At 50.6% G+C, this 11,077-nt stretch overlaps 2 protein-coding genes across 2 annotated transcripts; one reads left to right on the top strand and one right to left on the bottom strand.

Annotated features, from left to right (window-relative positions):
- Positions 1–197: 197 nt before the first annotated feature.
- On the top strand, positions 198–4,049 carry acaa1 (acetyl-CoA acyltransferase 1). Its single transcript, XM_032563207.1, has 12 exons — positions 198–533; positions 1,073–1,166; positions 1,241–1,298; positions 1,399–1,478; positions 1,562–1,604; positions 1,758–1,856; positions 2,084–2,164; positions 2,294–2,484; positions 2,549–2,728; positions 2,801–2,856; positions 3,344–3,489; positions 3,569–4,049. Exons 1-12 carry the CDS (start codon positions 360–362, stop codon positions 3,642–3,644), a joined length of 1,278 nt encoding a protein of 425 aa, XP_032419098.1. The 5' UTR covers positions 198–359; the 3' UTR covers positions 3,645–4,049.
- A 236-nt stretch (positions 4,050–4,285) lies between these two features.
- esf1 (ESF1, nucleolar pre-rRNA processing protein, homolog (S. cerevisiae)) lies at positions 4,286–10,797 on the bottom strand. The gene is made up of 14 exons (XM_032563172.1): positions 10,693–10,797; positions 9,524–9,889; positions 9,037–9,293; positions 8,843–8,956; positions 8,575–8,684; positions 7,684–7,836; positions 7,491–7,605; positions 7,033–7,189; positions 6,801–6,962; positions 6,606–6,733; positions 6,443–6,530; positions 5,830–5,912; positions 5,607–5,762; positions 4,286–4,822 (listed from the first exon to the last, which is right to left on the bottom strand). The coding sequence occupies exons 2-14, from the start codon at positions 9,864–9,866 to the stop codon at positions 4,505–4,507; spliced, it is 2,184 nt and encodes a 727-aa protein (XP_032419063.1). The 5' UTR covers positions 9,867–9,889; positions 10,693–10,797; the 3' UTR covers positions 4,286–4,504.
- Positions 10,798–11,077: the final 280 nt, after the last annotated feature.

The raw sequence follows: 11,077 nt of genomic DNA, 5'->3' as shown, positions 1-11,077 counted from the left end.
GATTAATGTGTTTTTTGTTCAATCTGAAAACAAAACTTTCTGCTCATAAAACTAACTAAAAAGCTTAAAGTAAAAGTTTAACAAGGTACGTTTTTATTTGAGTAACATTTTGCAATGGTAACATTACGTGTATTTAAGTATTTTGTTTTTCAAAGTAACTACTTTAACTTGAGCAAATTATTTCTGAAGCTGCAGATTCTCCGCCGAATCATCAATCAGCTGTTATTCTCCTTCCGGTCCACCAGGCGGCGCTGCTGCACCGAAACGGCTCATCTCAGAAGAAGACAGTCAGTCCAAAGTCTGATCCGCCTGTTTGGATTCAGAACTTTGTGGGATTCCTGGTGGACCGAAGCAGCGCTATGAACAGGCTGAAGCTCATCTCCGGACACCTGAGTCCCGGCGGCTCCGCGGCGCCGCTGCCCGACTTACGGAGCTCCGACTGCGGCTGCGCGGCGCCCAGCCCCGGGGACGAGGTGGTGGTGGTCCACGGCCGGAGGACCGCGATCGGAAAGGCCAAGAAAGGAAGTTTTAAGGTAGATACGGTCCGAGAAAACAGCAGAACCCGAACAATACCGGACTTGACCGAGTTAACCCGATGTTCTAACCTGTCCGTTTCGCCGCGAGCCCCTCCCCCTGGCGTTAGGCTCCGCCCACTGAGCGGAAATGGGATGTTGCGTAGATGACGTGTTCCCAGATTTATCAAGTCAAACTTTATTTATTAAGTCAAACTGATGTTAAAGAAAGAGACGAAGATGATTAAAGCCCGTTGAGATCTAAAGACATTAAGGCTATTGGAAATAAAATCTATTATTATTATAAAGGTTTATTAATTAATCACTAACTAGCATGTTAAAGTTGATCCACTGGGCTAATTGGGACAAATCCCAGTAAGATCCTGGTTTTCTTTAGAAGCAGACTGGGATTAAATGTTCCAGTTTTTAATCTGAAGCAGATTCATTCATTGGTTTGAACTGGGACTCTGTCTGTCCAACCGCTGCTGTCCAGTCTGGGCGCTACGGAGGCCCGGAGGGGCCACATGCTAACCGCATGCTAACAAACCGTCTTCCTGCAGGACACCACGCCGGACGAGCTGCTGAGCGCCGTGATGACGGCCGTCCTGAAGGACGTGGGACTGTCCCCGGACCAGCTGGGGGACGTCTGTGTGGGTGGGTGTAATACCCAGCCTGGCCTGAAGGGGCGCCCTCCTCTGATCCTGCTAACCGAAGCTTTCTGTCTGCAGGAAACGTTCTGCAGCCTGGAGCCGGAGCGCTGATGGCCCGAGTGGCTCACTTCCTCAGGTCAGAGTCAAGGGTCAAAGGTCAGGTGCTGAGCCCTTTAAAGGGGCGGGGCTTCTGAAGGGGCGGGGCCTGGAGGTTCTAACATCTGTTCTGGTTGCAGCGGTTTTCCAGAGAAGGTTCCGGTTTACACGGTGAACAGGCAATGCTCCTCTGGCTTGCAGGCGCTGCTCAACATCGCAGGTAACGCCTCACCTGGCCTCACCTGACCCCGCTGGTTCCTCCAGGTCGCCGGCCCAGTCTGACCCGGTTGTTCTGTTTCTCAGGATCCATCCGGAGCGGAACCATCCAGCTGGGCCTGGCCTGCGGGTGAGTCCCTGAAGTTTCCTTCTCTTCCCATCGGCCGTTCAAAGTTCTGCTGAAGAACAGTTCTCCAGACGTTCAGAGACCCGTTCACTTCAACAAACGGGCCTCTGGTCCAGGATCATCCTGACCTCTGACCTCTGGCCTGCTGCGTTTCAGAGTGGAGAGCATGTCGCTCCGATCCATGGGGGATCCAGGAGATCTGAGCTCCGGACTGTCGGCCAACGCCAAGGCGAGGGACTGCCTGATCCCCATGGGGTGAGAGGAGGCGCGGCCGATCGATCGATCGATCAGTAATCAATAGAATTATGGCTTCAGAATCATGAAGTTGATCCATCAGCAGAAAAACTCTCAGCATGAACGACCTTCACAAAAAGGTCACACAGAGATCAGGATGTTTTCCAATATCCTCGTTTATTTATTGATATTAATGTAATTTTCCATCTGATCAGAACCAGAACCTTCGTTTGGGTTTTTCTCCTCAGCGTCACGTCGGAGAACGTCGCTGAGCGGTTCCGAGTTTCCCGCCAGCAGCAGGATTCCTTCGCTCTCGACTCGCAGATCAAGTTTGTTGTCTAGTTTTTTAGCTCTGGAGCTTTTTGTCCTTCCTCTGGTTCTCCCAGTCGCTCCAGTGTTCCCAGTAGCTCCGGGTCTGGCCCCGTCCGGGCCGGCGCTGACCCGTGTGTCCCCCGCAGGGCGGCCCGGGCCCGGGACTCGGGGCTGTTCGACCAGGAGATCGTTCCCGTCTCTGTCACGGTCCGGGACGAGTTGGGCCGGGAGCGGCGGCTGGAGATCCGGAGGGACGAGGGAATCCGGGCGGGAACGACCCTGGAGGACCTGGCCCGGCTCCGACCCGCCTTCAAACCCGACGGAACCACCACGGCAGGTCAGAACCGCCCGGCCCGCGGCGCCTTCCCCTGGCCGGCGCCGCTGACTCCGCTCTGTTCCAGGAAACTCCAGCCAGGTGAGCGACGGGGCAGCGGCGGTTCTGCTGGGCCGCCGGGCCGCCGTGGAAGAACTGGGTCTGCCGGTTCTGGGCGTGCTGCGGGGCAGCGCCGTGGTGGGCGTCCCGCCGGACCTGATGGGCGTCGGCCCGGCGCTGGCCATCCCCGCCGCGCTGCGGCAGGCAGGTGAGGCGACCGGAACCTTCTGGATCAGAACCGACCCGACAGAACCAACATTACCTCGATTTTCCTCCTCAGGGCTGAAAGTGAACGACATCGACGTGTTTGAGATCAACGAGGCGTTCGCCAGCCAGGTGTGTGTTAACTCTCTCTCTCTCTCCAGGCCGTGTGTGTGTGTGTGTGTTAACTCTCTCTCTCTCTCTCCAGGCCGTGTGTGTGTGTGTGTTAACTCTCTCTCTCCAGGCCGTGTGTGTGTGTGTGTGTGTGTTAACTCTCTCTCTCCAGGCCGTGTGTGTGTGTGTTAACTCTCTCTCTCTCTCCAGGCCGTGTGTGTGTGTGTGTGTTAACTCTCTCTCTCTCTCCAGGCTGTGTGTGTGTGTGTTAACTCTCTCTCTCTCTCTCTCCAGGCCGTGTGTGTGTGTGTGTGTTAACTCTCTCTCTCTCTCCAGGCTGTGTGTGTGTGTGTGTGTTAACTCTCTCTCTCTCTCCAGGCCGTGTGTGTGTGTGTGTGTTAACTCTCTCTCTCTCTCCAGGCTGTGTGTGTGTGTGTGTGTTAACTCTCTCGCTCTCTCTCTCCAGGCCGTGTGTGTGTGTGTGTGTTAACTCTCTCTCTCTCTCCAGGCCGTGTTCTGCGTTCAGCGTCTCGCTCTTCCTCCAGAGAAGGTGAATCCTTTAGGGGGCGCCATCGCTCTGGGTCACCCTCTGGGCTGCACCGGCGCCCGGCAGGTTGTGACGCTGCTGAACGAGCTGCGGCGCCGAGGCAGGAGGTGGGTCTGGTTCAGCCGCTGCAGCGGAACCGGGTCGGGCCGGGTTCTGACCCGGTTCTGCTCTCTGTCTCTCTCTCAGGGCGTTCGGAGTCGTCTCCATGTGCATCGGGACCGGGATGGGAGCCGCCGCCGTGTTCGAGTACCCCGGGCCATAGCGACCCGGTTCAGACGGGTCCGACAGCTTCGACCCGGAACATCAGGAACGTTTCCGGTGATTCCAGTTTAATCGGCCCGATTCCTGAAAACTGATTTCAGTTTCTGTCCGACGTTTAAAGTCCGACCTGCCGATAACGATCCGACTGAAATGCCGGGGCAGAACGAGGAGGACCCGTTTCCTCCAGGCTGATTTTCCTCCAGGCTGATTTTCCTCCAGGCTGATTGTCCTCCATATTTTCATGCAGATCCTCTTAAAGGGCCGGTTCAGGTAGAATGTGTAAATGAAACCAGCCAATAACAAACTGATAAAACGTTAACAATCATTTCTGCTTTCATTTCTTGGAATGAAATGATGTTGACCGTTTCCTCCTGATGACATAATAAAGATAAAATAACAGCTGTGATCTTAAGGTTCGGTTTGTTTCCTCAAAGGGCCTCATGAAAGGTTTTGGCGGGCCGGATTTGGCCCCTGAGCCTCGAATTTGACACACAAGCTCCAGACCTTTCCTCATGTTCAGCTGGGCCGACCCAAACGGTTCTGGTTCTGGTCAGAACCCGTCCCAGTAGAACTCCAGTGTCTGCTGGTTAAATCCAACCAATCAGGACGCTCAAAATATTTAATCATTACCACAATAAAAGCTTCTCTTTGGAGGCTTTTATTGTGACACCGCTTCCTGTTGAACCCAAATGACGAGTTCAGTGACCGTCAGAACTTCAGCTGGATCTTCAGATGTTTCATTTTTTTAATAATGATTCAGTTTGAGATGAAAGATTTAATAATAAAACATTCAAAATGGCTGCTGTCCAGATCAGAACCAGGCCGATCAGAACCAGGAAGTGGGTCCGCCTTCAGGAGGAACTAGGTCACTCTCTGTTTTTTCCGGGCCTGGAACCGCACCGTTTTGCTCTTAATGGATTTAATGAGCAGCGACAGACTCGGATCCATCGCCTTCTTTGAGTCCAATTCCCGCTCGGTTCCGGCTGCTTCCTGTCCGCCGCCAGGCTCCGCCCCCTCCTGTCCGCCGCCAGGCTCTGTGGCACGGCGGCGGCGGCGCCGCTGCTTCTCCTCCAGGATGTTCCGCGTGGCTCTGGTGTTCCTGAAGCCGGGGTGGGACGGGTCCAGGTTGAACAGGTGGGAGGTGAAGACGGCCTGGAAGCGCGGGTCGGAGACGTCCACCTGGAGACAGAGACCGCATCATCGACCGACCTACGGAGGGCTGAACCTGCCACTCATTTCTAATATTTCAACAACTTTGGTGAATCTATGAGGTTTTTATTGTTATTTTTAAATGGTGTTGGTGCAAATTTAATAAATACATAATTAAATAATAACTGTCTTATTAAATACCACAAAACAAAAAGAGCTAAATTAAAGTACTTTAATAATGTCTAAAATAAAAGCTTATTAAAAACGGTTCCCATTTAAATATTTAATTATATCTTTATAAAACTGATGTTACAAATAATAGACTAGTATTTAATAGTTGGTACATTGTTACTGATGATGACAATTATTTCTATTATTTACTTTTTGACAATTGTTTTGTCTCAGTAAAATGAACAATGGATTCAGGTTTGTGAGAAGAATGATCTATAAATCCTTGCAGGCAGTGATGGGGAAACTTCTGCCAGTGTGCTAATGGTAAAGCTAACCTTTAGCGTAACACTTTAGCATTTTTGCTAACTTCGAAAACATTTAGCGCACTTAGCTTTCCCTAAATTAATTTTTCCAGATAATTTCTAAACAGCTAATTTTAAAAGTTTCGTAAACTTTAGTTGAATAAAGTTCAATGTCCGTTTTTTAGTTTTGGTTATAGAAATTCTTCTACTAGTTAGCGGTGGCCGGCCTGTCCGGGTGTAGAAGCAACGCTGCCCCCGTCAGGCCAGTGTGGGAATAGCAGCCCTTCCAGGTAAATCCTGAGGATAGGTTAGGGTTGAAGGTCTGAGGATGAAGGTCTCACCTGGAAGCCGTCGTCCTCCAGCGGCGCTTCGCCCTTCCTCAGCAGCTTCTTCCTCTTCCTCCTGCTCAGGTTCTGCTGCTCTACGATCTTGTCGTAGTTAAAGTGTTTGTGTTTGGCTTCATCATCGTCATCCTCCATCAGCAGAGCCATCTGGGCCTGGAAGCAAGCAGACGGTTGAGACTCCTGGAGTCAGACGACGACCCGGCTGGGAATCTTTCTGCACCTTCTGTTTCTGCCGCTCCTCTTCCTCCTCAGCCGTAATCTGCTCTTCCTCTCGTTTCTTCTTCTTCTGTTTCTTCTTCATGTCTGAAACATAAAACACGACATGAATCAGTCAAGGTTCACTTCGTTAAAGACGAGCAGAAATGATTTTAACTGAATTTCAGAACCAAAACGAACTGCAGTAAATTAGTCAAGTTTGATTTAAAATGCAGCTTTAAATATCTGGATTTTTTTGTCCAGGTTTGTTTGTCTAAGGTTTAAAGTAGAACAAGATGAAAACAGAGCAAAGAAACAGGAAGTCAGAACCAGGAGATTGTAATAAAATCTCTGCGGATCTTCTCCCAGCGTTTAACGGCAGAGAAAACAAACTGGATGGATTGATAAACTGCCAGAGCTGCTGCTGGCGGTCGGCTTGATTCTGGGTTTTTCTCTCCTTGGTGGATGAACTCCGTCGCTCTGAGGGAAACGATGAGCCACAGGAAGCTGCAGCGCCGTTACTGACCGGATCGCTCTGCGCCAGCCACATGGCGCCACGACCGAGCGACCGACTGTTTTAAACGCCGACGGCCAGAACAATGTCACCGTGGTAACCGAGCGTCCTGCGGGGACGTCACCTGACGGTCCGAGCTCGTCTGAGAAGAACGGGTCGCCGAGGTCGACATCAGGAGGAAGCTCGTCGTCACTGAGCTCTTCTTCTGCTCCCTGACAGAGAAAACGTCACGTTAGAATCATTACCGCCTGCAGTTCAGAGCTCTGTCAGGAGGAGGCGCCACTCACCTGCTTTCTTTCACTTTTATTCTGCTTCTTCTTCTCCTTCTTCTTCTGCAGAAACTCCTCCCAGGGCGTCAGCTGGTCCTTGGCCTCCAGCTTCTTCTTCACCAGCCGCTCCGCCGTTTCCTTCAGACCTGAGGAGGAGGACAATGAGTCGCTCTGCCGTCGGGCCGAGAGGCTGGAGGCGGATCCTCCTGGTACCTGGAACCCAGCTGATCTCCATCTCCATGTCCTCCTGCTGCCTCTTCTCTTTGCTCTGGATGTTCTTCAGCAGCTCTCTGTATTTACTGATCTGCTCCTCGCTCCTCTTCTTCTTCTGTTTCTCCTGAGGTTTCTCCTCCACCTCCTCTCCAATCGTCTCTTCTGCTTGAAACAAACAACTCAGCACAACTTCGTCTCCTTAAAGCACCAGAAAACTTTTCTCGATCCTCACCTCCGCCTGCCTCCTCCTTCTGCTCTTCATCTTCGTCTTCCTCACTGGAGGAGGCCAGGTAGGCCTTAAAGTCCAGGTCCAGCAGCTCCTCTTTGTTGAACTTCCTGTTCAGAGCCGTCACGCGCTCGTGGTCCGTCTCGTCCCACGTCAGCTGCACCTGATTGGTCCAGAACAGATCCAAGCATGATCAGATTATTGATCATCTCATTAATATTCATTACATTAATAATCATCTCACTATTCCACAATTTAAGCCATTGATCGTAATGAGATGTGAAGCAAACAAAATGGATGAACTTCAGCAGCATATATAATGTGTCTGATTCATTCTCAGGAACCGGACCGGACCAGAACCAGCTGCTGTGGTCAGAAGCTTTAGCTTATGAACCGACTTCAGAGATGGAGAGTCCACCATGAAACGGGTTTTCTGGTCCCGTCAGCCCAGAACCGGTTCTGACCTTGGAGGAGGCGACAGCGGACGAGGTGAACAGCTTGGGCGTGTACGCCGTCAGGTTGATGTCCGTCGCCACGTCTCTGGGCTCCTCGTCAAATGTCACGTCATCAGGAACAAAACTGTTGAGTGAAAGAAGCTTAGAAACTCGAGTTTAATAAACGAAACCCGGGTCGGAACGTTTTAATTCGTCATCGTACCGGAGGTCCAGAACCGAACAGCTGCTCTCGTATTCGAAGCCGTCGCATTCCTCGTAGATCTTCACCGCCGTCTCCACAGAGTCGCATTCCACCACGGCGTAGAAATACTTGAGACGCTTGAACTGATAATCCCGCAGCTTCTCCCTGTAGACCCTGAGAGGAGCAACAGAACCGCTGAAGAATCAGGACCCAGAACGTCTGCTAGCTTATAGCAAAACGTCTGCTAGCTAACAGCAGAACGTCTACCAGCTAACAGCAAAATGTCTGTTTTTATCTGTTTCTAATTATACCAACAGGAAGCTGCTATAGAGCAGTGGTCCCCAACCACCGGGCCGCGGACCGGTACCGGGCCGCGCAAGAAATAATGAACTACTTCCGGATCTTTTATTTTGAAAATCCTAAACAGGATTTTACCGGTTACGTCTTGCGCGTCAAAATCGAGCCAACTTGAAGCAGAATGAGTAACAAAACAACATCGGAGTACTCCCCCCCCCCCCCCCCCCCCAAACAACAGCATCGGACTCGATACTTACGACCCCCCCCCCCCCCCCCCCCCCCCCCCCCCGGTCCGCAGTAAAATTGCGAAGGGCTGCCCGGTCCCCGCGACTAAACAGGTTGGGGACCGCTGCTATAGAGAACACTGCTGCCTATAGTGACACCTGGTGGTAGAAAGTCCACACTGCAATCTATTAAACCCCAGCTGCCTCACAATTATTATTGTTATTGTCTTCTTCTACTGTTATACAAACTGAACATTTGGAGGCTGAACAAACAGAGAAATGACTCCATAGCGCCCCCTGGCTGTTTTCAGAGGATCCTCCACACTGACAGCTGATGAGCTGCAGACCGCCCAGCAGGGGGCAGCGCAGCAGCAGGAACCTCCCAGGTCACCTGTCTTCCTCCGTCTCATTCTCCGAATCGTCCGGCAGCACCTTCAGCTCCGGCGGTCCCTGCGTCTCCTCCACCTTCAGCCTCTCCTTCCCAAACTCTGACGGGAAAATCTGGACAACAATACCCACAATGCACTGCTGTTAGTCAGGACAAAAGGGCGAACCGGCTTGGTTCTGTCGGTGGGTAGAATAAAATCAGATTGTTGATCCAACATGGCGGCTTCGGAGGGCCAGATGAACCCTGGGTCTCGTCTCTCAGGCACAGTTACCTTCACAGACAGCACAGCGCCCCCTTTAGGTACGAAGGAGCTGAACAGAGCCAGCAGATCTTTGGCCTTCATTCGATCCCAGTCCATGTTACAGACGGCGAGCCGAGCAGAAACCTGGAACACGTTAAGAACTCGTTCAGAACACGGTAAGAACTGGTTAGGACCTCGCTCCGCTCCGCGCCGCGCCGCCTCACCTCCTCGCTCCGCCGAGCGTCTCTGCACAGCTCCCCCCAGTCGTGTTCGATCTGCTCTTCCTCCTTCCTCAGGATGTCGTCCACATCATCATCATCCTCGTCTTCATCAGAGCTGGTCTCCATGTTTCCTTTTCCTCGGGCCAGATCCGGTCCGCTGTCATCGTCAGAGTCCAGACCGGACTCTTCATCATCATCATCATCATCATCATCATCTTCATCATCATCATCTCCTGACTGATGCTCCTCCTCCTCATCATCTAAGGAAGACATGAATGCTAACTCAGTTAGCTTTAGCTGTCATTCTTCAGAACATAAAGAACTAAACATGAGGAAATAAAAGTTCATCTTTGATTTTATTTAAACAAGCCGAATGTTTGTTTGTTTGAACTGAGATGATTTTTTCCTGGAGACCATATTTGTTATGAAACCTCTCAGAAATAAATAAACTGGACTGATGTGAAATCAAAGGATGAAAAATTATTCTGACCTTCTTCTGTCGCTCTGCTTCCTCGTCCGAGATGCTTCTTCTTCTGTCCCTGGACCTGAACGTCATCCTCCTCCTCCTCTTTCTCCTCCTCTTCCTCCTCCTCCTCCTCCTCTTCCTCCTCCAGCTGGTAGAAGCGCCTCAGGTCGGCGGCGGTGGACAGCTGGACGGGTCGTCCTCTCTTGTCCACCGTCTGCTTCGTCTGGAAGCGCCGGTCGTGGAACATGGATTGGAAACGTTTGTCGATCTTGACTTTGCGTTCTTTCTCTGGCATTTCCCAGAACCTGGGGTCCTTCTGGACCCGATGGAACCGCTCATCGTCGGCCTGCTCCTTCCTGGACGACATGTTGGGGGAGAGCACAGCGCCGCCTGCAGGACAGGAGCAGCTGGGATCAGCTGATTAGCATCTGAAAAGCTCAAATAAAACCTGAAGGAGGAAGTTCAGAGGATCACATCCCCGAATCCGACGTCCTTCTAACCAAACGACCAGACAGACTGAAAGAGGAGCAGCAAAAGCAAAGGAAGCGGATTAGCAGAGCTAGCAAACAGCCAATGAAGCCATCAGGACGTCACTGTGGAGTATCATCTCTGCTCAGCAGACACTGAGCTGTTAGCATGTTAGCATGTCATGAAGGTCAGGAGGCGGTCAAACAGAAACTTCCTCAGTCAGAGGCCTTTCTGATTGGGTGCAGGACTGACTGCTACTGCAGATCCTTCCATCCTCAACATCCATAAACATTTTTCATCCGCTCTGATGTCTGCGCGGATCTTCTTCCAGCAAACATAAATAAATACACCTCTGACCTTTGACCTCACCTACTGATCTGATCAGAACCGAACCGGTGGAAAATTCACACCGCAATAATTCAACTGAATCTTGTGAAATGATTGGTTTATTATTTTCCGTCGGCTGGTTTTTATTTGGTGAATATGACGAACTGAACCAGTTTATGATGAAATAACAGCAGAAGCATTAAAAACCACCGAGCCGATTATCGGAACATCTTATGGATCAGAGAATATGAGACCAACTAAAGTCTGGTACCGAACCGGACCGGTTCGTTTAAAACCCAGAGAAAAAGCACAGAGTCCGGCGGATAAGCAGCTAGCAGGACCAACCAGAACCAGAACCAGAACCAGAACCAGCGGCTGGAATTAAAAATAAAAGTTACCTTATCTAAGCCTCCTCACACGTGTTTTCCCAGCATGCACTCTGCTCCTTCCGCCTCTGACTCAGTACGGCGCGAACAGAGGGACAAAAAGAGCGAACCGCAGATCGCTCGGTGAACGTTCAGATTCAGGTTTTATTATCCAAATTATTTATACTTCCTATAATAATCAGAAAATAAACTGTCACATAAACGTTTTTATGTTTCTAAATAAAACTTTAATTTAACCAGTAAATATGTTAAAAGGTAAAAAAAATAGTTTTAATTGCATTTAATTTCCATAACATGACAAAATGACCCAGTTATTTTTACCAACTCGATGATTCTTTTTGTTTTTGGAGGAAAATACAAAACAGTTCAAACAGTCATGTGTTTATCATTCAACATG

This window comes from Xiphophorus hellerii, chromosome 5 (genome assembly GCF_003331165.1).
Source record: "Xiphophorus hellerii strain 12219 chromosome 5, Xiphophorus_hellerii-4.1, whole genome shotgun sequence".
Taxonomy (NCBI): Eukaryota; Metazoa; Chordata; class Actinopteri; order Cyprinodontiformes; family Poeciliidae; genus Xiphophorus; species Xiphophorus hellerii.
This window is presented reverse-complemented; position numbering and strand designations above follow the sequence as displayed.

What these genes read in the sequence shown, in the direction of transcription:
- esf1 (XM_032563172.1), bottom strand. Translation starts at nt 9,866, where the DNA reads ATGTCGTCCAGGAAGGAGCAGGCCGACGATGAGCGGTTCCATCGGGTC. An exon ending in TGTTCGGTTCTGGACCTCCG is followed by an intron (nt 7,606 to 7,683) that starts GTACGATGACGA and finishes TTCACTCAACAG; the next exon opens with TTTTGTTCCTGATGACGTGA. An exon ending in CCGCTGTCGCCTCCTCCAAG is followed by an intron (nt 7,190 to 7,490) that starts GTCAGAACCGGT and finishes TGGACCAATCAG; the next exon opens with GTGCAGCTGACGTGGGACGA.
- acaa1 (XM_032563207.1), top strand. Translation starts at nt 360, where the DNA reads ATGAACAGGCTGAAGCTCATCTCCGGACACCTGAGTCCCGGCGGCTCC. An exon ending in GCTGGGGGACGTCTGTGTGG is followed by an intron (nt 1,167 to 1,240) that starts GTGGGTGTAATA and finishes TTCTGTCTGCAG; the next exon opens with GAAACGTTCTGCAGCCTGGA. An exon ending in GGCGCTGCTCAACATCGCAG is followed by an intron (nt 1,479 to 1,561) that starts GTAACGCCTCAC and finishes TCTGTTTCTCAG; the next exon opens with GATCCATCCGGAGCGGAACC.